Below are 23,574 nucleotides of genomic sequence, written 5' to 3'. Positions count from 1 at the left end.
CAGCAAGATTTATCTGTATCTCTTTAAGCAAATGCACATATCTATAGTACAACTTATTATAGAAACGGTTGTCTGAGGACAACTAAATAATGACAGAATTCCTTTCTTGGGTAAAATATTCTTTTAATAGTCATGATTAAAGAATCCAATTGGAGATGGAGCCTGTTTTCAGACATTCCCGGAGGGCCGCGAATTCGGCACTGGCAAAGACATCTGTGGGTCCTGGCCTGTTCCTCCAGCGCTCAGTGTGTGTCCATCTGTGTCTGATTAGTTCTGCTCTTAGTGTACCTGCGCGCTCGCTCCAGAAATCATTAGGCCTGGTCATACCTCTCCCAGACACGCTTCACAACATCTGTCATGACACAGCCTTCAGAGACCCCGCAGCATCTGCCAGAGCCTTGGCCTTTTGTCTCCTCCCTCACGCACATGCGTTCTCCTTATTATCGCTGTTGTTGTCATTTTCCCTGTTTTTTTCCACTTCCAAAAATAGCACAGCTCTATGATCAAACACCATCAATGTCCTACCCGGCCATTGATCCGCAGATAATATACAGACCCGGTTAGCCGAGGAAACGGGAAAGAATTTCGCAGCTGGCTCGAAAGCTGAAAATGATTTAAATGCAGTGGTTTGAAATGAAAAGTTCGGGGCCTGGGGGCAACACACACACACACACAGTGGGGTCCCACATTGAAAATCTGGGATTGGAAAGTAAAGTTAAACAAAGTTTTACATAGTAAGAAATAAAGAACTATAATGAATTGAGATGAGGAAGAATATCTAATATTCAGCACTTTTCTAATCCACTTACCAGATTTAAGAACCATGTCAACTCCTTTGTGCAAAAGGTAAGATTTCAGTAAATCAAGAGGATTTGATACATTGAAATTTAGAAATTCAAGAAATGTAACTTTTTAATGAAAATGTTAAAGGCCTACTTGTAATTTATTCTTCACTCACAAAGTCTGTGTTAAATAAAGAAAAAACAAGTCTGAGACTTAGACCTTGCTGTATGGATGTGCGATTCATATGATATAATACAGACAGCAAAGCTGAGAGCAAATGACATGATTCCAAGGTTAAACATGATGCGTGATTAATGTTCACACTGCGTGTTCCTTTCACCCAGAATGGGGGTAGGGACGAAAGAAAAAGAGCACGAGAGAGTGTGCAATAGAAGAAAGTGAGGTGGGGGAGAGAAAGATGAGCATAGCAAGGAAATGAGCTTCCTCCAGCCAGTCTGATTGTGCGGCTGCCTGACAGCCTGGTTCAGTGCCACCTCGCCACTTTGTTTCAGCTGTGTAAATAATGGCTGTAATTAAAATCACCTGTACCTGACAAGCATCAGAGTGTCTGCAGGAGATGCGCTGGCCTGATGAGCACTTTGTGTTCATGCTGCTGTCGCATTCACGGCTGCGACAACTGACATATTGCGTGCGACTATGAGCCTCCATTTCACACCTGAACTGGAGATTAGGACCATACCAGGTTTGCACACACACACACATGTGCACAGACACTTTGCCACATGCTTAGACTTGCATCAGCAACATTAAACCATGTTCAGGCACACAGTAGTGACACATCATTTGTTTATTTTATCCCTCATGTTCTGTTCTTTAAATTTCAGTTCCCAGGCCCCAAATGTTGATATTTTTGAAGCTTTATCATAGTTTTACCATCAAGTAGACTCGCACCTTTTTTAGAAAGGGGATCTGGAAATGTAGCATAACTTCTGTTGAGTTCAGTTAAATCCGAGCGGTTGAAGCCGGTCCACCAGCAGACTGCATGCTATATGCTTTATTTTGTGTATACATGATCAAAATAAAAGCATATCGCTGCTGTCCTTCACAAATCTCGGCTGTCCAAATTCACACGTTTTAGGAAATGAAAAAACACTTTTTTTTTTATTGAAGATTCAAGCAAAAATGAAATAAAAAATCTTTCAAAACATTAGCAAATCATTGTAAACATCTGACATACTGCCAAAGTATGCACCTGATTCAGAAACAGTGAATTGCTTTTTTCAGGTTTTGAGTGGGCATTTAATCAAGATTTTTTTAAATCAGTTTTCTAAAAGTACGAAAAGCGATGGAGTGTATTTATCTCCAACCTCAAACGAGACATGAGGGTTAATGTTGCACACAACGCACACTACTCTGAGTCCACGTAGAAATGATTTGCTTTGTCATTTATAGTTTTTGCTGCTGTTTCCTCATGTTTGTGTCATATTTACATTTAGACATTTAGACATTTAGCAGACGCTTTTATCCAAAGCGACTTACAAAGAGTTTAGGAGCAATGAGCGATATGTCATACAGGAGCCATAATACATTGGGTGCCAATACAAAGTTACTGGTTTCAACAAAAGCTAGAGAGAAAGGGTTAGTGTTTTTTTTTTTTTTTCATTTATTTAAAGGCCAATGACTCAGACCTGATCCCAGACTGATACTAGAGTGTGTAAGCCGTGTGCTCTTACCGCTAGTCTACACCGAAAGAAATAAAAAAATCTCTCAGCACGACGTCACGCCACATTGTAAATTAGTACTTGATGATGATCTGATCTACTGAACAAATGCTGACACATAAAAAAGAAATGAAAAAACAAAGTATGTGAAACTTTCAAACGGAAAGAGAGCCGATTGTGAAAGATATCCTGATATAAATATCCACACGTGGCTAAAGTGTAGCAGTGGCGCAAACTTGTAATTAAGATTGCTGTGGCTTGTTTAGATAACCCCAGAGTCAGCCGCTTCTGCTGCATTCGCTTTGTTCTGCGTTACTTTTAGCTCATTTATATTTGACTGTTAAACATAAAAGTTGTGCCGAGTATATTTTGCACCGACACTCTGGACTGACGATGGATCGTTTGTTTAGACTGGAGTGTACTGTTCCGATACAGCTTGGTGACAAACTTTTTCAACTTTTGAGAAGGACGTAAACTACCTCCTATTGTTCCAGTGTGAATGTCTAAGCAAAATCTCTTGGGGATCTTTTCCTTCATGAGACTTTGTAATAATTGGTAAAGGGGGCGCCGTTGAAAAGATAGTTAAGTAGTGATTCACATCCTTAATGAGAAACCTTGTTTATTCCATATCAACCTGCTTTCCTTAGTCCCAGAGGATAACATCTATTAAGCGAGTCTGACAGTTTCCATGCTGTCTCCATATGGCCAGGACCCTGCTGCTGAGTGCCTTTGCCTGCCACGCGTTCTCTTTTCACCCACATGACATCCACCACATATAATTACAGCACATGGGAGCTTAAGCATTTGTAGATGTATGTGTGTGTGTTGCCGAAGGAATTGGTACGACTCCTCAGCGCAAGGAGGGTTCTGGGTGGTGACCCTGACTCTCTGATTAGAAAATTAGCCCAAAACATGGCACACTAATGACCTAGGCTTATTAGCGACAGTGCCAATGTTTAGTGGGCGTGCTGGGCTGAGCTGTGAAAGGCAGCATTGGCTGGGGATAAGGGGGGTATATGAAGATGCAGAAATATGTACATTCTGTGATTGGAGGAAAGGGGATGGAGATGAAGCTTTGCTTCAACACCTAGTGTGCTGGCGCACTCCATCCTATGGTAAGCCTAATGAGTGACTAATTGAGAACCTACCTCCATATGTGGTGTTCTAAGAATATAAATACTGTTCTGGTCTTTCTAATTTATCTGTTACATTCTTACGATATTAAAGATTTTTTAATTTTGAATAAGCGCTTCTCTCACGTTATCCATCATATTGAATTTTGGATGTGCTAAGAGCGTCGTATTCCATTCTGGGATACATTTTATGCCGCCTTTTAATCGGACTAAAATAAAGTATCTTAGGAGCCAGCACAATTAGTTTGCCTACCTTAAAATGCTGCCTCCGCAGGCAGCTCAATAGGTTTTTGAGCTGCAGGAGAGCCAGAGAAGAGGGGAGACAAAAAAAGAGCAACGCCGACACAGGCGGCTGAACCCCTCAAAGTTCAGCCCTACCAGAACATGAGATTTGTGACATGGAATAGAAAGCAGATTTGTTCCAGTGGAGTGATGGGGGGGAGCTATGGGTTTATGGGTTTGTGATCTAGAAACGTATATGCGCTCTTCATCTGAAGTAGGGCCAAGGCTGGAACATGCTGGCCAAGACTGATGTGTATCAGAGGAAAGCTGGCGGGAAGAGAGCGGCTGCGGGGGACACTGTTCCGAGTACATACCTGCCATCTGATTTTGCCTTGCCTCTCTCTCTCTCTCTCTCACTCTTCTGTTCTGTCTTGCTGTTGTAGTTTCAATATGTGTCTGATCACAGGGTCCGTGGTGCCTGCAGTAGTATGGCTGTATGTAATGCACCTTGAGTGCTTGCATAATGTGTAATCATTATTGTATTATAAGGCAAATCATTCAATTGATTCCTGTTATGTGTGTACTCGCCAATTGAAATCAGTGAGAGAGAGAGAGTGAGAAAGAGATGGTTGGGGGTCAATACACATATAACACCGGGTTCATATTGGATGCGTCAGGCACGTTGTGATGTAAAAAAAAACTACAATACCTTGGACATTTTGGTTGTGGCAATCTACTTTTTTTCGCACTGCAAAGCTGCTCCCGCCACCTAATTTTTACATCCGTTTGATTTATATTATTTTATTTACTAATAGTAAAGATTCATTCAATCTACATGCTAATCTCTAAAAAAGGGGAATACAAATGAACTACAATGCACATTTCCTCATTACCCTGGACAAAACCAGTCATAAGGGTCAGTTTTTCATAATTGAGATTTATACATCATCTGAAAGCTGAATAAATAAGCTTTCAATTGATGTTTGGTTTGTTACGACAATATTTGGCTGAGACAAATTATTTGGAAATCTGGAATCTGAGGGTGCAAAAAATCAAAATAATGAGAAAATCCTCTTTAAAGTTGTCCATCAATGGCGCTGTAGCAGGCGGTTGCTAAAAATAAACAGGTTTGTTTTAATGCTCTGTGTCGGCTTAACGCTGTAAAGATGTTGAACGGCTAAGTTTGTAGGCGTGTTTACAGCCATTTTTTTGTTTGCTATTTTGCTACATCCACTCACAAAGGTAAAGTTTTGATATATTGACAGTAGGAAATTGACTAAATATCTTCAAGGAACACGATCTTTACTTACTATCCTAATGATTTTGGGCTTAAAAGAAAAAGCTCTTATTTTGACCTATACAATGTATTGTGGCTATGGATACAAAAATAAACATGCTACTTATGACTGGGTTTGTGTTCCAGGGTCAGACTGAACGCAAGGTCTCGAATCACTCGGGTATTATAAAATGATGTACCATGAGGCAATGTACTGACCGGTGGGCTGGTCATTATATGTGGTTGTCTGGGTGGTAGTCCTCATCCAAAATTCAGTATAGCATCAGGGTGCAGACACGGAGTCGTTTTTACAGCACACTGTGTACTCAGAGAGGCTGGCAATATGCAAGCCAAAAGAGTTCATATTTTCTCTCTGAGTTCAACAGGGAAAAGGAACTGGGTTATGATTGCATGGCTTTGTGTTCAAAATACGCCCACTTCAGGCTCTCATGCACGCCAGCTATTGAGATCTTATTATTGCATCTTGCCGACTATAAAAACATCATCCAATACCATTAGACCGAAGCAAAGACTAAGTCTGTCAGTGAAACCATGCCTCAAATTGGTATTCTCAACTCACAAAATGGTTGCCTGTGGTTTTGAGCTGTGTGTGGTTGGGTAGACTAGTGCGCCAAGGCATTTACAAAACAAAAGCCCCACTCGTCAGAGAGCCAACAAGGAAATTGTATGTGTGGATTGTAAAAAAGGTAAACATAATATTTACAGTAAAATGCTCTCAAAGGAGTGTATCATACTTTTCCCCAAGCTAAGATCTGTTGTGTCTGCAGATGTGTTAAGCAATACATGTATGATTAGCAGTCAAAACAATTGTATAACGTATCATTAGTTTACAAGAAATGAAGTGCGGCTGTTTAAAGAACCTGTGAATTCACAATTGGTTTGTGGCCTTGGGGGTTTATGTGTCTTAGCTGTATGTCAGTGTACTTCTATATTACAGTTTTTTATATTGTTTTTATATTTTTTACCAGATGTACATGTTTTTCTCTTCTGGTAAACTAGATCAAAGAAATTGTAATACTTCTAAAATGCAAAACCGAAAACAAGCAAATATTGGTGGTCTTAAAAGAATATGTCAGAGGGCTGTTCTGCTTGAAGAGTGAAACATGGTCAGATCTTTAATTGTCCGAGTATCCACCAGGGGCCAAACTTCGTCTAGCGTTATGTAGCAGGAATTCATCCGGAATTGCGGGTGAGCAGTCTGCGTGTGGAGATCCGGAGATCCTCAGAGGTGGCCGTCTCCTGTCTGGATGGCGGCATCAATTTGGCATCCCAGCTGTTTTCTTTGTGATCCTACAGAGATTTCTTGTGTTATTGGTATCGACTTGACAGGATTTGTGTCCATCAGAGTCTGCCACGTAATCCAGATCAGCCCTTAATTCTAATTAAACTGCTTGGGGAAGCACTCCAGTTCCTGGTAATTTACAACCAAGGCACATCTCCTGATTGCCATTCTCTCCAGAACCACTTGACCTTAAAGTAAAATCTCGCCCCTTTTATTAGCTGTCCAATACAAGAGCTTCTAATGTGTGACTGTCGAAAGCCTGTCATGACGGGGACGTCTGATTTCCCATCAGGTTATGATTTCGCTCATTAAGGTTGCACAGATGGAGATGGCTTCTTGAGGAGGATTAGTAAAGGAGTTTGCCTTGCGCTGTTGAGACATAGAGCCTCGTGCCGTTTGGAGGAGCAGGATATATTTGCCGTGTGTCAAATGGCAAGCGTGGCCCCGCTATGCAGGAAGTGCTGTTGGTGAGTGTTTTAAGATGTTTAATTAAAGACGCTGTGTGACAGGAGGGAGACCTGCGCAGGGTCCGGGGACTACGCCGCTAATCCTCTTCCTGCACACGCTATCCCCTTGCGAATGTGATTGATGAACTGATTCCTCTTTACATCTTAATTTGCATGGTGCACTAACGCAGGCACGAGGCTGAGCGGCGGCAGATGAGAGCCGCTAATGCCAGCTAATATGATAATGGGAAACAAGGCAAGGTTAGCTGACGCTCAGCTCATCCGCCAACTCGCACATTAACTCGAGGCTACAGCGCACCTCTCCGGCCACATGGATAGGCGTTCTGCAGATGGTTCTCTCATTCACCTACTTATAGTTTCACTCGCTTACTGCCTCAGCGAAAACATATTTCTGGGATAGGCCAAATCTATAGCGTTTTCGAAGCGTTCGGGGCCCCGAGTTTGCATCTTTTAAAGGTAGCCTCCTGCTGGGAAATGGGTTACTTTTAAAATAGTTCACACGAGCTACAAAACCTCCTGCATTATTAATTTGTTTACTCTGAGATAGGAGTGCGATCTGATGTCTGGATTCCGAGTTATCACGCACTCACCAAATGGTAAAACTCCTCCAGAAGTGCTGGGTAAAGCTCGCCGGGTGCAAATAACAAATTGTTTGTAATAAAAGATGTGAGCGAAGCGCAGGGGTGAGGACCTTCCTGTCTCTCAGCTCTGCTGATCTTAGATGGTTTAGGCTAGTGGTTTTCAAACTGGGGTCTGGGGATGCCTAGGGGACCACTAAGGCCTGTTTCACATTTTGCGTCTGAAACTGCGCAGACCATTCCAAAAAGTTGAACTATTTCCATCTCAATGCGCCGACGAAGCGCCTACAAAAATTTTGCACAAAAAATTGCGATGCGCGCATGCTTCGTCAACCCCTATGGCCACGCATCTACATTTAGAATAACGAATATGCGAGCGGAAAAGACACAAATTGTGAATCGGGCCTAAGGGGGTTACAAGGGATCCCCAAAATATTCAGGGAAAAGATGAAGCAAAAATTGTCTACTAAACATTAATATTGTTTATGTGATTTTTTTGCAACATGCATAGTTTCCAGAATTGTTTATATTTGTATATTTCTGGTAAGTTTTTCTCGCCTTAGTTCCTTGTTTTCAAGCGAAAGAGTGAAAGTTGCTAAAGTACAAATATTTTGGATTGAAAGTGTCTCTTTAGGGTTACGTACATCTAACAATTGTGGCCATCTGTTTACCTTAAAAAACAAGATGTTGTTTTCATAATATCACATTACTTTTTATCTAACAACGTTTATTTTAATGATAAAAATTATAGATGGTTATGTATTTTGGAAAGAAGTCTTTCTCAAAAGGTTAATCTTATCTGGTCTGTCCAGAGAAAGTCCCCACAACCACTTTAAAAACCAGCAAACCAGGCTGGTTTAGTTGCTTTTATTTGAACTTGTTTGGATGATGATGGAAAGCAGAGCGGTTGAGATAATGAAAGAATGAGGGGGTCCTCGGGTCCCGTCCAGGTCTGTAAGCGTATGTCACCATGAGAACGGTTTGTCCTCTATGATTACAGCGCGTCCAGCTGAAGTGACACTCCATGGACCTGGACAGAAGCCAGCTGACTGTCTAGAGTACAGGGGCAGCACGCTGGTCCTTAAACATTCTCTCTCACTAGCATGCGTACTCACACACACATTCACTCACACAAGAAGCTCCTGTGGAGAGAATCCTGCAATGAGCGCGAGGAGAAAACAAAGGTGAAGGTTGATCGAACTGTCCAATCTATAGCAAAGAAAGGGCGGACCCAGCAGGAGCTCGATAAGGCTTTGCCTCAGCCGTTTTCTTTTTTTTGAAGAGTTGGCCAAGGATTTTGCTGTGCAAGTCAGTGTATGTTTGAAAGAGCAAGGGCAGTGGATCTTGATCCATTTTGCCTCTCCGCCTGGCATCACCAAACGGGAGCAGTGCACTGCAAAAAAAACAATGTCTTTTTACTGAAAACACCATGCATAAAAATGCTGATATTATTTAAGTTCAGGAGTAAACCCTCACCAAATTCTGTTATATTGTGCTTTAAACAAGAAAGATTTTAATATCTTTTTCATATCAAAAAAATATATCTTGATACAAGCATGTTTTCACTGGAAAACAAGAGAAAAATTGGGGTTATGAAAATATAATTTCTGCAGTGTGATGGATGGCCATGGATCTGCAGTCATGTTCACTGTGTAATGTGTCCTAGAATGAACCTGCGACTTAACAAGAACGTACAGACATTCTGAAATAACATCAAAGCATTCGAAGCGCCAGTTACTTGGTTAACCTAGATTAGCATGTCCTAAAGGAAAACCAATGCTTGCGAGGCTGTAAAAGTGTTGAAGTTGCATCACTCAGCATGTGTCTTCTCTCTGTCTCAATTCAGTTTGCAGATATGAAAGAAAACCAATTACAGTTCAAGAAGCAAATGTGAGGATGACTCAAATGATTTTGAGTGCCATGAGATCTTATACACTTTTTTAAAGAAATCGTTTGCACATCGATGATAACACAACCGCTGTAAAGAAGAAAGTATAGATGTTCGCTATTGTTTTAACAGTATGTGTCCTGCATTGTTATTGTGTTGTCTTCATCCCACATCCTTGGGTCCTCAAATTGAGATGTTTTTTTATCTAGACTCAATCCACACAATACAAACCCTTCAGCTGAATGCTCAGATACACTACACTAACCAGTCTCTGCTCTCACATCATTTGAGAATCTATATCACAGCCCTGTATTAAATTTTTCATGCTAGGCGAATAGAATCCCCAACACTTCAGAGGGCCGCCCATTACTTACATACGGAGAAAGATAGAGAGAGAAATTGTGGAGCCTGTCTTTCTCTTGCATTAGCTCCCTCCTCCTTCACCACCCCTCCCACTCACATGCTCACACACTCGCTCTCTCCCTCTCGCTACACACCGCGATGAACGCACGCCCTCAGCCATAATTGATGCTTGCTTTGGGCAGATGCTGCAGGGTTTGGGACTAAAACAGCTGCTTAGTTTATGGAGGAAAAAGGGAGCAAGATGGTGGAACAGGTATTTTTCCCCCGTTATTCTGCTTACCAAGCGCATTACTGCATTTTTTCCTACTGCCCGTCTTCCTTTTGTGCTGTGGCTGCACAGTAGAGCGGGTGGCGTGTGTATGACAGCATTTGTGTGTGTGTGTGTGCGTGAGAGAGAGAGAGCGTGCGCTTTGAAGAAAGAGGTAGCCCCCTTCAGCAACTCTTTTGCAGGCTGCCTTATCAGCAGCTGTTGTGCTTTCGGTCTCTCTTTTCACACGCTTCGCTCTCTGCCTCTTTCTCATTTCTCTCCAGCCCATATTCAGGCTCCATTTCAGATTGGTGTTTGTAGCTAAACTCACAAATTTGGCAGTCACAGTGATTTAAATGAGCCGTTTTTTGTACTCTAGTTCTCAAACGCTTTGTTTGACTGTGTGGTACTCAGACGCCAACGTACGGAACATTCCCACGTGTCTTTTTCTTGACATAAAGCTATAGTTTGTGTTTAAACTATTAGCGACCCGTAAGCAGCATCCCTTCACGCGCGTGTCCTGCATGCCCCCGTATGCAAAATATAGCACAACTTCTCGCCTACGAAGCGAGGGAGGAGCAGCCTCATGGTGGTTTGCGAAATTATCCTCACGAATTGTCGCAAATTCCCATTTTTGTAGCTGCGTCTGTTTTGCAAGCGCCTGTCTGGAAGCCGAGCGTGGCGATGTGATGAATCAAGCACACTGCCACGTAAAACATATTTCAGTCCGCCAAATGTGGTTCTCATTAGGGTGGAGGCCAACGCATTTAGCTAAGCCTGACTTTCTGCCATTGCTTTTTTCTTCCACTGTTTGCCTCCAAAATCTCGCCGGACCATAATGACCACAACTATAGCTTCGAACGGGCTTCTCACACCACACATGTTTCGTCAGCGGACCCTCTGTCTTACGCCAAACACACCCCACCCTCCCCTTAGCGTCTTTGACACTTATACATAAAGAGTTTAGCACTTCTGATCAAATGATAGTCTAATTATGGCATGGTGTGCCCACTGTTGAATATCAATGTGCTACGCAAAGTGCTGATGGTGTTAATGGGAAACAGCGTGATGTGTATAACATCTGCTTAAGAAACAGCAGGGATTTTTTTTACAAGGTCCCGTTTACAGAGTAGCAAGTTGCCGTTTCCCTTCTTGGTGTCTTCTCTCGTTCGACGTAATCATGGAAAGAGATGTGGATGTTCTCTGTGGGTTTTTCCTCAGAGTTTGGACGTAGGAGGTGTTTCTGTGTTGCGTGGCATTATGGTCAGAGGTGGAGTGAGGTGTTTTTAACAGGCCTGAGGATTCTGGGATATCTGCCTTGGGGACTCCTGGTTTGATAGGCGGAAGGCCGCGGTGTGTGGGAGAATATAAGTGTTTTCTCTTGTGGGAAAAGGAATTTCGAAAGAGATCTTTTTAATATCTTAAGGTATTTCACGTAGGGATCAATGATATTAAAAGGAGAGGAAATGGAAATTTAATATGAGGTCCAAAATTAATCAAAATTAATTCTGTTTTCTGTATTTCTTATTGAATACCTTGACTCAAAAATACACTTATAAAGTTGTAAATCTGTCTAAATGTCTTTGTTTCAAATGAGTACAGAGAAAGATATTTGGAAGAATGCTTGTAACCAAACAGTACTTGGCCACCGTTGACTGCTAGGAAAAATTTACAATTTGCTTTACAATTGTTCTGTTAAACACAAAAGAAGGTGTTTTTAAGAGAGTAGGAAAACAAACAGTTCTGCGGCTTTTTTGACTTCCATTGTAATATTTAAAATGTTTAAGAAAAATTTGGGGATTTTTTGGTGAACTGTTCCTTTAAGAATTTTGCTGTTTAGATTTTTCTCAAGAAAACTCCTTGTGTCTAATTTCAGATTGGATGTCATTTGTCACATACAGTACTCAGATTTTCCAAGATACCATTATTTTTTCCCAAGTCAAAGATTTTAATATGAACATATCCCATTCAGACCAAACTTTCCAATACCAAATTTTATGGTACCCATAATCATTTCCTTTTAAAGCTCTAGTCTTTCTCATGAGTTTTCATGAAACTTCTCCATAATCTCTGCTACCGTACGCCATGTGACCCAAACCTGTTGTGTATGTTTACATTCGGCTAATCTGTCATCGTTTATTGATAGCGAGCGCTAATTTAGCTGCCTTTTTCGCTCTCCCGAGCGTAGCATGCAAAGTGGAGGTTTAGCGTTGATTTGCCGTGTGCCCTCAGTGTCGTGTTAGCAGGGTGGAGAGACATATTTACGCGTAAGTGGATAATCTGGGTTCTGGGAGGTGGATGGATTGGTCCTGATCAAATAAGAAAGCTCTTCTTGAGATAAAGGTCTGATGTGTGTTGTGTACGGAATGCATTTGTCCGTGGGTGTGCTTGTTCACTTGTTGTTGGTCCGGTGCATGCTAACGCTGTAATTTAATTGGCCCAGCTGTCTAAGTGAACTTGTGTCTAAACTGAGCATTTACTTCACTAATGGCCTTAACACAGGGCACGGCTGATGCACAATGTACCATCTTGTTTGCGTGAATGCCATATTGCACGGCTTCCTTTAGGCCAGTGGTTGTCAAACTCTCTCAGGCGGTGGACCTGCTAACAGCACAAATGTGGGGAAAGCCACCGACTACTAGTTACAGTACAAATTATCCTTTGTTAACACTTTCGATCTTAAAATAGCCTTATTGTTACGGCTTATTTTATATCTGCTAGGGCTCTCATGGTATCAGATTTTCAAAATATCACATTATCAAGTGCATTTTTTTAAATTTATAAAATAATAATATAATAATATCTATCTTTAAATTAGACTTTAGTTTGTTTTTGCCCAATAAATCACACTTATAATATGAGGGGGATGCAGAGAAAGTTTGTAACAATTGTGGCTCTTGTGGCAAAGCTTTAAATGGGTGTTAAAATGCTTATAATATTATCATATGTGTTCACACAATTTTGATAATCCTGTTTTTAATATTGTGATTATTATCATTACCATTATATTTTGACACCCCTGACATCTAACGGACTGTTCTTTTAAACAGAACCTCACAAATTAGACTAATTGTTTACACAATAATTTTTTGTTTAAAATTTCTATATTATTTTAATGAAAACTATGTATGAAATAATAAAAATGTAGTTGATTCTGTTCAGACTGGTCTAAAACCATCATCATAAGACGTCTGCTTAAAGACGTACAGTAGCACTAACGTGTCGCTTTCTGTTTCTCTTTTTCAGGGTAATCAGGACGCCCCAGCACCCCCAGAAACCATGGCCCAGCCTTACCCATCGGCACAGTTCGCACCCCCTCAGAATGGCATTCCTGCTGAGTACACGGCGTCCCACCCCCACCCCACTCCAGACTACCCGGGCCAGACCCCCGTGGCAGAGCACACCCTGAACATGTATCCCCCTGCGCAGACGCACAGTGAGCCCAGCGGGCCAGAAACCAGCGTACAGGCAGTATCTGGCACAGCCACAGTAAGTGCAGCTCTCTATCTCTGTCGCTCTATCTCTGACTCTACTTGATGACATTGGTTGTCACGGTTCAGGTTTTTTGGATTGTGTGGTGGATTGAGGTGCCCTGCATGATCTGCCCTCCAGAGACATCGGCGCTACAGCCCGACTTAATATTTCATACGTTTTAGGGCATCTCCATGAATAATTGAGCGTTTTTGTGTTATTTCACCAGCTCAGAGTACAAAGTGTTCCCGCTGATTTAAAGTTGGTGCGGTTGGTTGGTCTGTTACGGTCTCGAAACAGTAGGATGCGGTGTAATTCTGCATAGCAACAGAGGCTTCTGTAGAATGTGCTTTATTAAATGGATAGTTCACCCCAAAATGAACATTATTTACTCACCTTCATGCCTATCCAACCCTGTATGATGTTATTTTAACTGTGGAACAAAACACTTTTTTAAATCAGAGATCTTATTTTTGTACAGTGTAACAGTGATAGTGACCATGTTTGTCACACTTGAAAACAAATAAAACAATAAAGAACCATAAAAGTAGTTCATTCGACTTTTAAAGCTATGACAGGTTTCTATAAGGAACAGAGCGATTTAAAAGTTATGATTTTCTGATATTTAAAATCTAATCGATGAATCTCAGGTCCACCAAGTGGACCGTTGATGCCAAACAAATCTTATGATTCAGCACAAATAAATTATTATAAAATTTTTATCTGTTACTCACACGTAGCTTCTGTAGGGCTGCAGAAAACTCAGACCGCCCACAAATCGATGATACTTACACTCTATGTGCTTTGTTTTCTGTTTTTTTGGGAGTTTAACAGATGATGACCAATGTGTAAAAAATGACGGGTTTTGCTTTTGACTCTTTCAAAAACTTGTTGAAAGTGCAAAAAGCTCAAATGCTTTATTTTTAAGAGACAAATTCCCTTAATGCTTGACAGTTAGACTGTTTTCTGAACAGTTATAAATTGTTTCACTGGTTTTATTTTTGAGGGAAAATGTGAGTTTTCGTGCAGACAGCGGTTAGATTTTCATTGCCTTCTCTACCTTACTGTTCACATTTCTTTTTTAGTGCCAAAGCAAAAGGGAGCAAAACCACATCTGGAAAAGCCATTAGTTTCCCCCCTGCTTCTCTATGACTCCCTCTTTCCCTCTTTCTGTATCTCTACCCCTCACTTTCCGAACGAGTGTTACAGAGAGAATGCAAAACTTTACAGACGTCCAAAGCCATGATCTCATCTGGCTGGTGCTGTTTTTAGATCCAAGTCATTCCTCACAAGTGATCCTTCATCTGCAAACAAAAGATGCCTACACTCTGATACTTCCCCCGTTCCGATCTTTTCTTTGTTTGTTTGTGTGGGTGATAACCAATCGGCTCCCACAGTGAGGTATTTCACAGTAATAGATGACTATCTTCGCTGTTTTGAATTTGTGCGCTTAATTCCTTCCATGTTCTCTGTGGTCACTGTCCTCACAGTGCGATTAAGCCAAAAAATAATGTCAACATTGTTCAGCTTTTAGATTTATCATCAGATGTATCTGTTTTCTCTGACAAAGCTTTAACTTTAATGAGATATTATTCAAGAAAGTAATGTAAGCCTGTTTCTATACAGTTTTTTACCAAATCAAAACAGGAGAGAATTACATTTTATTTTTATTTATTTATATGTAGTGATATAAATTTACATTTAAAATCCATATGAAAAATATTTATAATATTTCATACGTAGGTGAACAAAGAAAACATGAAAAAAATGTTCTGAGTGATGAGCAGATGAATCGTTTCAGATTTTTCATAGAATTTTTTAAAAACAAACAGCATGAGCACATTTTTGTTAAATGTTTCTAACAATCTCATACTGATTGCAAAACCAGTCTGTTGGCACAGTCTTAGGGAAACTTAATGGCCAAATAAAAACACATTAAAACACTGCTATATTCCTATATTCATTGCTCAAAATTAAATATTGCCAGCAAATCGCTGCAAATATCCAATGCATCACCCTGACATACTCTGCATGTGTGTGAGCTCATCTCCTCTCTGACACTGTTTGACTAATCTGTGTAGATGTCAGCACAGTGTGTCGGCTCGCCGCTCTGACTCTTGTCACGCTTCATTGGCCCTCTTCCCTCCGTGTGATCCCAAGAGAGACGATTCTGGCATACCCATCCTCATCTAGAGAACGAAGTCTGTCTTTCCTTAAGGGAGGACTGAAGATGGCACACGTGGTACGGGCCGTCTGGCTGGCACACCCACACTGAGCGGGCCCCCACGACCCCTTTGGTGCAGCTTTAGGGTTCTAGAGATGGTTGTGGACTCATGGATGATAGTAGAGGTTGACTCGGGCATCTGCTCTGTTTCATCCTAGTAGTAATGTTGCTATGCTGAAAATAGCACGTATTAAAAATGGCATCATGGGTGAGGTACGTTTATCTGATTGCTGAGCTGTCACGAGGAGCTGTTGTTTTTTTGCCCTCGTAGAGTACCTGTGAGCCATTGTGCAGTTACGTGTAGGTATGTTTTAGCAAAATGAACTCGCAACCCTCTGTGGCTCCTGAGCAAACCAATTTGTTTGTCTTCCACAATTGCTTGATTTTTATTTTTCTCCTCGTGTAGAGTCAACAATGCGGTAAAATATGTGTCTGTTATAATAAACGACTATTAATGAATCTTTTGGTAGCGACGGAGATTAACTGGAAGGCTTTTTTGTATTTGTTGTTGTTTTTTCTCTATGTTAGAGTCCTTTGCCAGTTAGAAGAATGCGGCACAGATGGCACGCTATGTAAACTGTCAGGCGTATGCATGCTATATACACACACAGACGCACACAAGCTGAATTTTTACCTGGCACGGAGCCTGGAATTGTTTGGGAAGGGAACGAGAAATATTCGTCTACTTTTAGCTAGGTTAAGTATGTAGCTGGGTCCGTGGTCCTGGCACCGTTCCGAGTTTTTTCGAAATGCAATATCAAATGTTGTAAATGTAAATGTAGTAGGCTAGCGCACCTTCCTTTGTGCTCATTTCAAACGCATAATTAAACAAAAAGTCCCCGATGGATCAATGGTGGGTGATGCAATTATTCCACATTCCCCCGCACTGACAAAAATCCTCGGAAAGGAAAAATATTTTACTGGCACTTTACGCTTCGAGTCCTCACAGTGCTTCGTGAGGTTATCTTTCTCTGTCCAGTTCTGCCATATGTGTGTCTGTGTGGGCTCTTACACTCCAGCGGCTGTGCGTGCGTGTGTTTTTGTGTGTGTGTGTGTGTGTGTATGCTTAGAGCACACACCAACAGCCCTGTCGCTGTTTGCCGTTTAGCACTCAGTGTGAGATCAATGAATGGTAAACACTCACAACTCCGTGAGTCCCCAATCAGTAATTGAGAAGGTCTCTCAGGCTGATCTGCTGTCCTTCCTCACCTTCCGTCCTTATCTCTCTATCTTCCCTTCACCTTTCTCCCTACAGGGAGGAACACAATCTCCCGATCCCTTTTCTTTCTAACACTCTTTATCTCTTTTAAGAAATGGCCTCCGGGACTCCGTTTTTGTGCTTGCCTTTGGAATTGATCTGGGTTTGTTGCGTTTAGAGGTATCGTATCGTGTAGGGCTGTGCCATTAATCGGAAAGATAATTACATCTCTGATGATAGCTTCTGTGATCAACTAATGGTGAAGAGAAACGATTACAGCATTCCATTTAAGGTAATGCCATGAAACTACAGCATCAAAATCTAATCGCAGACCAATGTCCAATAACCATTGAGGTGTTAAAATAAATCTAGTGGCTTATCAGTAATGACGGCTAATGTGTGAGCTATAAGTAGTCCAATGGATGATTTGTGTTTTACACAATTTCATTTGGAGCCATTTGTTTTTTTATTAATTCATGTTATTTTATTGTCAAATGCATGGGGTTTCAAAACTTTGTGAGCTTGACCCGTTTGACCTATATTATTTACTTGAAGTACTCCCAGAGATTTTAAGTACATATTAAAATAATTTAATAATACATTTTCATGTTTAAATTTGAAAAAATGTATTATATTTATCTGTTTCAAAATAGTATTTTACCTAACCAATGTTATTATTAAACCTGTAAAATTTTTTGTAAATTAACTGCAAGTGAGAACAACTTGTATGTGCACTAGACATTCAGTATACCAACTAACAAACCGCCTGCAATTCCCTCGCGAACCACCAGGGGTTCACAAACTCATTTAGGAAACCATCAATTTATCGGGCAATGTAAAAATTATAAAAATTATTATAAATATTAATATAAACATGAAAATATTTTGTTAATATATACAAGTATGTGTATTTTTTTAAAAATACAAAATAAATATGCATAATTCACAGACATATTTTATTACGTAAAAACACAAACTTTTATTCTGGATGCGGTTAATCACGATTAATTCTTGAACATCCCTAATGGATTATAACAGGAGTTATTGGCAAACTTTGCATAGGACCAGTCAGCGAGGTCACACAAGGATCAGATTCTCATAAAAACTGACAGTTGTATTGTTTACAATTAAATGGGATGATAAAAATATCACAGTTCATTTTAGTCGTATTTAGATGTAACTTTTTTTATTTATATTTCGAATCGTGATTGTGGAATCATTCTGTTATATAACTGTGCAGCCTCTCTGTTGTGCATCACACATTTTCAGTGAACTGAATAGTAAAAGCGGACGAGATCTCAGAGTAAAAGCTGCGTGTCTGCCGGAGCCACGGTTGATGGCATACATTTCAGCTTGCACTCTATGGAGTGCTTCCAATGGGGGGGTTGTGATTCGAGTGTAAAATGTGGCTCACTCCTCGCAGAAAGTTTCTCGTTCTCCGGCAGCCCAGAGGGACACCAGCGGACCCTATTTTAGTCCAACAGATTTATTACCCTCCCCTGTCTCATCCCATCATCCCCTTGATCAGTCACCGTGGCCCGGTTCCCCAAGGCAACTAGACGGGGCGAATCGATTAATTGATTTCGGAATCAATTAATTGAGCCATTAAGGCAGCCATATGCACAGAGCATGAAATGAGATGTTTAAGATGGCACATATGGTCACCGACTGCATTGCGCCTCGACTTAAAGATCGGCTGCATTCCTTCCCATTCTTTTATTGAAAGAGCAGTAAATGGGAAAAACATATTTCCAATTATAACACCCCAGTTGTCTCTTCTGCAGGGACCGCTTGCCTCACGACACCATTAAACCGATCCTCTCGCAATAGGGAAAGTGCAATTTTGTTAAAGCAATAAAGACAGCACACATCTTGTCAGTTTTACATTGGATGGTTTACTACGCTGCTTTAGCGTTTTATCTTCCGCTCCTCTTTGTTCTTTGCCTTGAGGAGTGGGTGTTCTCTTGTTTATGACTTGTAATAACACAAGACAGATTTTTTCCCTTCCACTTCTGAGCCTTTCATGAATTGAAAAACTACTATTTTTCAAGCTCTGTCTTATGGTTTTTTTCTGTTTCTTTTGTTTTGTTTTTTAATCCTCATTTCAGTCGGGTGTATCGTGCCGCCTGTACAAACATTATGATGACACGATATTCATATTTACTGTCCCAGCAAGCCATTTTTTATTCTTTATTTGAGCTTTGCTTTTTGAATCTTTCTGTTGCTGCTTTTTTCACAGTCGCCCTGAGCTGTGCCTGATTTAAATAACAATGCTACACACACACACACTTTTCGTCCGTCGCCGGTAATTCCAGTGAAGCTGGCTTTAACAGTCCTAAGCATCTGTAATGTCAGAGAGACGATGGTTACACTGGGACTCACTCATTCTTTTGTTCCAGACAATATGATTTCCAGCACGGTTGAAGCATGACAGGACAGCTGCAGTGAGCAGAAAGTAAAAAAATATCTTTGGGCATAACTGTAGGCTCCATTTTATGAAACGCCACGAATGGTTTGAATTCTGACAGCTATTTTAAATTAAACAAATTTGCTGACTTGTGTTGCTGTTACGCTGTAAACTATAAAGTTGTCAATAATTAAAATGATCAAAACGTCCTATGCACATTATTTGAAATGTCACTTTTGGAAACAGCTCAAATATCTACTGTCCAACTAATCTGGCTTTAAATTTCTTAAAATGAAGATTTTAAGTATTAATGTGGCCTAACTTAAAATCATCTGTTATAAAATTGAGGCCATCGGGAATACCCATAATCCATTGCACTTGAAAAATTTACTTTGAAACTAAAGGGGAAATGAAAAAGTTAAGAATTAACATATATCTTATCTGTTTTGACAATTGTGGTTGTTGTGTAGCTCTGTTAAAGAACTTCTGTCATCTACTCACCCTCTTGTCATTTCAAACCTGTATAACCTTCTTTCTTCCAAAGACAAAAAAGATATTTGAAAGCATGTCGGTAAACGAACAATGGCGGTACCCATTGACTAGCATTGGTTTTGTATCCATACCATAGAAGTGAATGGGTACCGCCATTGGTTGATTACCAACATTCTTTAAAATATCTTCTTTGTCTTCCGCAGAAGAAAGTGAGCCATATTTTTTATATTGTGTTGTACTTTGATTTCTTAATCTTTTTGAAATAGTTCAATTTTAATAATTATACTTTCACAACACTGAGGTCAGTTTACTTGCAACTAACATTCCCTAGGTAGTTTAATTTAGTCTGTTAGAAGATTACATTAGCATAGGTGAACTTTATGACACAAGTTCTTTACTTGAGTCAAATAAGTACGTTTTCCTTAAATCAATCATCAGTTTTCATGCTTTTTAACTTAGGTCAAATTTAGACTTTAGATTAAATGTAAGTAAACGCACTAGTCCTAACACATTCACTGACATACAAAAGTCCACACTGAAGAAAAATAGAAAGCAGAGCCTCCTGCTGCGATACTCTCTCTAGCGAAGTCATACAAATACACCGGGACATAAATAGCCACACACACTCACTCACACACTTAGGGCCGGTCCTTCTTCTCCAAGGCAGCAGTCCAGACTAAGAGGCACATAGACACATGGTTCTGCCAGCAGTCATGCGTGGCCAGAGAGAGACAGAGAAAGCATGATATAGTGAGGCAACCATGTCATATTTTACCCACAGCTCCTTCACAAGGCCACCAGCCACGTCCCCAACCCCCATACACTGTGAGATACGAACTACGCCTCCAAACTACACTTCCGTGCATGTGCACGCAACATATGTTTTTCATATCTTCCCGAGAAACAGAGGACAGAACAGGTGGTGAACGTTTTTACTGGGTATATTGTTAAAACGGTTTAGGTTTGGCCACCCGGGAACGCCTGGAGGTTTAGGCACACGAACGTTGAGTGTACCGCAATGATGGACCCATGAATGGTCCATTTCATGGTTTTATGCTTTCATGATTTATATGTTTCTTGCAAAACAATGGCTAGTTTTGAATGGTTGTCATCAAAAACAAAGATTTTCGGCTTCGGGTGGTGTAGTTATATCAAGGTAACTGAACAGCTATACCCTGAACACGTGGTTTTCCCCAATAAAGTCATAAGACTCTAAAAACCAAAGCTTTCTTTTGATGAGTTCTTTGGTTGGCTCAACAAATTTTCTTGGTCTCACTAACTGTCTTCTTATATTTCTTTCTTTCCCGCCCTCTCTTTTTCTTTTCCACAGCAGACAGACGATTCAGCACAGACAGACAGCCAACAGCAAACACAGACATCCGAAAACACAGAAAACAAATCGCAGCCCAAGAGGCTCCACGTCTCCAACATCCCCTTCAGGTTCAGAGATCCAGACCTCAGGCAAATGTTTGGCGTAAGTACTCACGCACTCTCTGTGTCTTTATTACCCAGCATGCAGCGGAGAAAATGATTGCCAGCTCAGTAGCTGAGGCATGTGCTAATGTGCTGTCCTATACTGTTTGTTGGATGGTATTTGAAGTTTAGGTTTGATCTGTGATGTGGCTGCAGTTTTGTTGAAATAGTGCAATACACAGTAATTTAAGGTTCCCAAAAGAGTTTTGTACACTATAAAATTGGATTTGCATATTGACTGTGTATATTTTAGGTCATCTGTATACCGATGTAGATTAAACAATAAATACAATATTCTGGAAAGATAGATCATAGATTAACTCATGCTGTGCTGCACAGTTGTTTGTCTGAGAAATGCTCTCTAGAATAAGAATGTCCCTACCATTAAATAATAGACCCTCTGTAACCAAATAGCAAATCATCATTCATGAATATGTCATAACTAAAGCCTATTGGCTATTTTTAAAGGGTTGAGTCTGTCAGTAAATCACCTCAATATACGGAGGCCAAAAGTAATGTCTAACTTTTGAGAATTGATGTCTTTTTATTTAAATTTACTGTTAAATATGTATTGAGTTGTATTCATGTTGCATTGTGATAGGAGTGTAATAGAAAAAATTTAAGTAGGCTCGGCAAAAATATACATACAACCCATAGCTTTCCTGTAGCTCATTGGTAAGAGCGATGCCAGTTGTGGGTTCGACCCTAGGGGATTGTACATACTTATGTATAGGATAATGCAATGTAAGTCGCTTTGGATAGTGTCTGCCAAATGCATTAATGTGAATGTAAACCCATGCACAAAAGTTTAGGAAAATGACTACAAAATATAACCACTAGAGATGATCAATAAATACAAGTAATAGATAATATTATAGTTTCCTATATTTCCTGTAATCTTCTTTGTATTTTTTCTATATTGATAAATCCCATATTTCCCAATATGCTGTAGTTTTCCTTTTTGCCAAATAATTAATAATCCAATGAATACATATACATTTTATTGTTTTGTCCATTTTGCATGCACCTCATAATCTGGTGGTATATGAGCAAGCTATTAAAAGCAAAACATTTACAAATATACCCCAGACATCATGTTATACATCAACACAAAATAATATCTAAAATGTTTACATGTAAGTTCAATTTAAAAACACAACAAAATCTGATCTGTGCTTCTGTTCTATTTTCAGCAATTTGGGAAAATCTTAGATGTTGAAATCATATTTAATGAGCGAGGATCAAAGGTACGTGTGTGGCTTATTTCCTTTGCATGCTCTTATATTTAACTGAAGAAAGATCAGTGAGTTTAGAGGGTTAAATGAACAGTATGTTTAGCTAAAATGATCAGATTAACTAAAGATGTCAGTCATGTATAACAGTATCTTGGAACGGGTGCTTGTAGTCATGTTAGCGTATGTAAGACAATCTTATATCAGCTGCTGTGTTAGAGTTATCAGTATCTTGTTCAATGAAGTGTATGGAAATGTGTTTTGCACTTGTCAGTGTTCTGTCATGGTGTCATGTGAAGAACGTTCTCTACTGAGCTCCGTAATTGACAGTTTTATTCAGTTTGCTGACACTTAGCATCATTCCTGTGCACAAACAGTTTTCTTTTATTGAAATATGAATTATGTTCTTCTGTTGCAGCTGGGGGAGATAATGGTGCATTTTAACAAGTTGTGTAGTTCCCAATCCTTTATCATTCGTCTTATGAGTTGTTTATTTTTTCCTTTTCTTTAAAATGATCTTATTTTATAGCACACAATGTTAAATCACATCATTTATTTTATTCCACTTTTTCCGATAGATATCGTTTCTTCTGTTAAGACTTGTTAAAGGTATATCATTTTTTTTCAAATTGATTTATTTTGTCCCTTTGTTTAATTTCGTTCTGAGTGAGTTTACTTTCTTAGACGTGTCGTTTCATCTCCTTAGAGGTTCGATAACAGAACCCGTAAATGAGCGTTAACGGTTGCACATCTCGATGCTTTGCATGAGGAAGAGAAAGGGATTAATGCAGCAGCTGTTTTTGTGTGTAAGAATGGCAGAGGTAGAGCCACAGTGGATTTCTTGGGTGTATGACTGAATTAATAATGTGCATGTTGTTCTCCCCCCTCCCCTCTCCCACCTGCATGCAGGGTTTTGGTTTCGTAACTTTCGAAAATAGTGCCGATGCGGACAGGGCCAGAGAGAAATTACACGGCACGGTGGTAGAAGGTCGTAAAATAGAGGTGCATGTAACAAATATTTCCCTTCTCAAATGTTCTCTCTTGATTTTTTGCGTTGTCGTATTTTTTCTTGTTGTTCTTCTGTTTTCTGTGTCGGTATGTGCCTCACTCTCATCTCACTATTTTGGACGCATCA

At 40.1% G+C, this 23,574-nt stretch overlaps 1 protein-coding gene across 9 annotated transcripts in view; it reads left to right on the top strand.

Moving 5' to 3' along the window:
- Positions 1–23,574, top strand: part of rbfox1 (RNA binding fox-1 homolog 1) — a 213,301-nt gene that overhangs the window by 163,124 nt on the left and 26,603 nt on the right. For 8 of the 9 annotated variants that reach the window (XM_056752519.1, XM_056752515.1, XM_056752516.1 and 5 more), the window contains 4 exons: positions 13,189–13,431; positions 21,065–21,208; positions 22,401–22,454; positions 23,349–23,441. In XM_056752519.1, coding sequence (XP_056608497.1) covers positions 13,189–13,431; positions 21,065–21,208; positions 22,401–22,454; positions 23,349–23,441 — 534 coding nt within the window. Of the gene's footprint in view, positions 1–9,810; positions 9,949–13,188; positions 13,432–21,064; positions 21,209–22,400; positions 22,455–23,348; positions 23,442–23,574 lie in introns of those variants that run through there. The other variant, XM_056752517.1, reaches the window with a different exon arrangement.

This window comes from Triplophysa dalaica, chromosome 7 (assembly GCF_015846415.1).
Source record: "Triplophysa dalaica isolate WHDGS20190420 chromosome 7, ASM1584641v1, whole genome shotgun sequence".
Classification (NCBI taxonomy): domain Eukaryota; kingdom Metazoa; phylum Chordata; class Actinopteri; order Cypriniformes; family Nemacheilidae; genus Triplophysa; species Triplophysa dalaica.
Note: the sequence above shows the minus strand (reverse complement) of the source record. Positions and strands in the feature narration are given on the sequence as shown.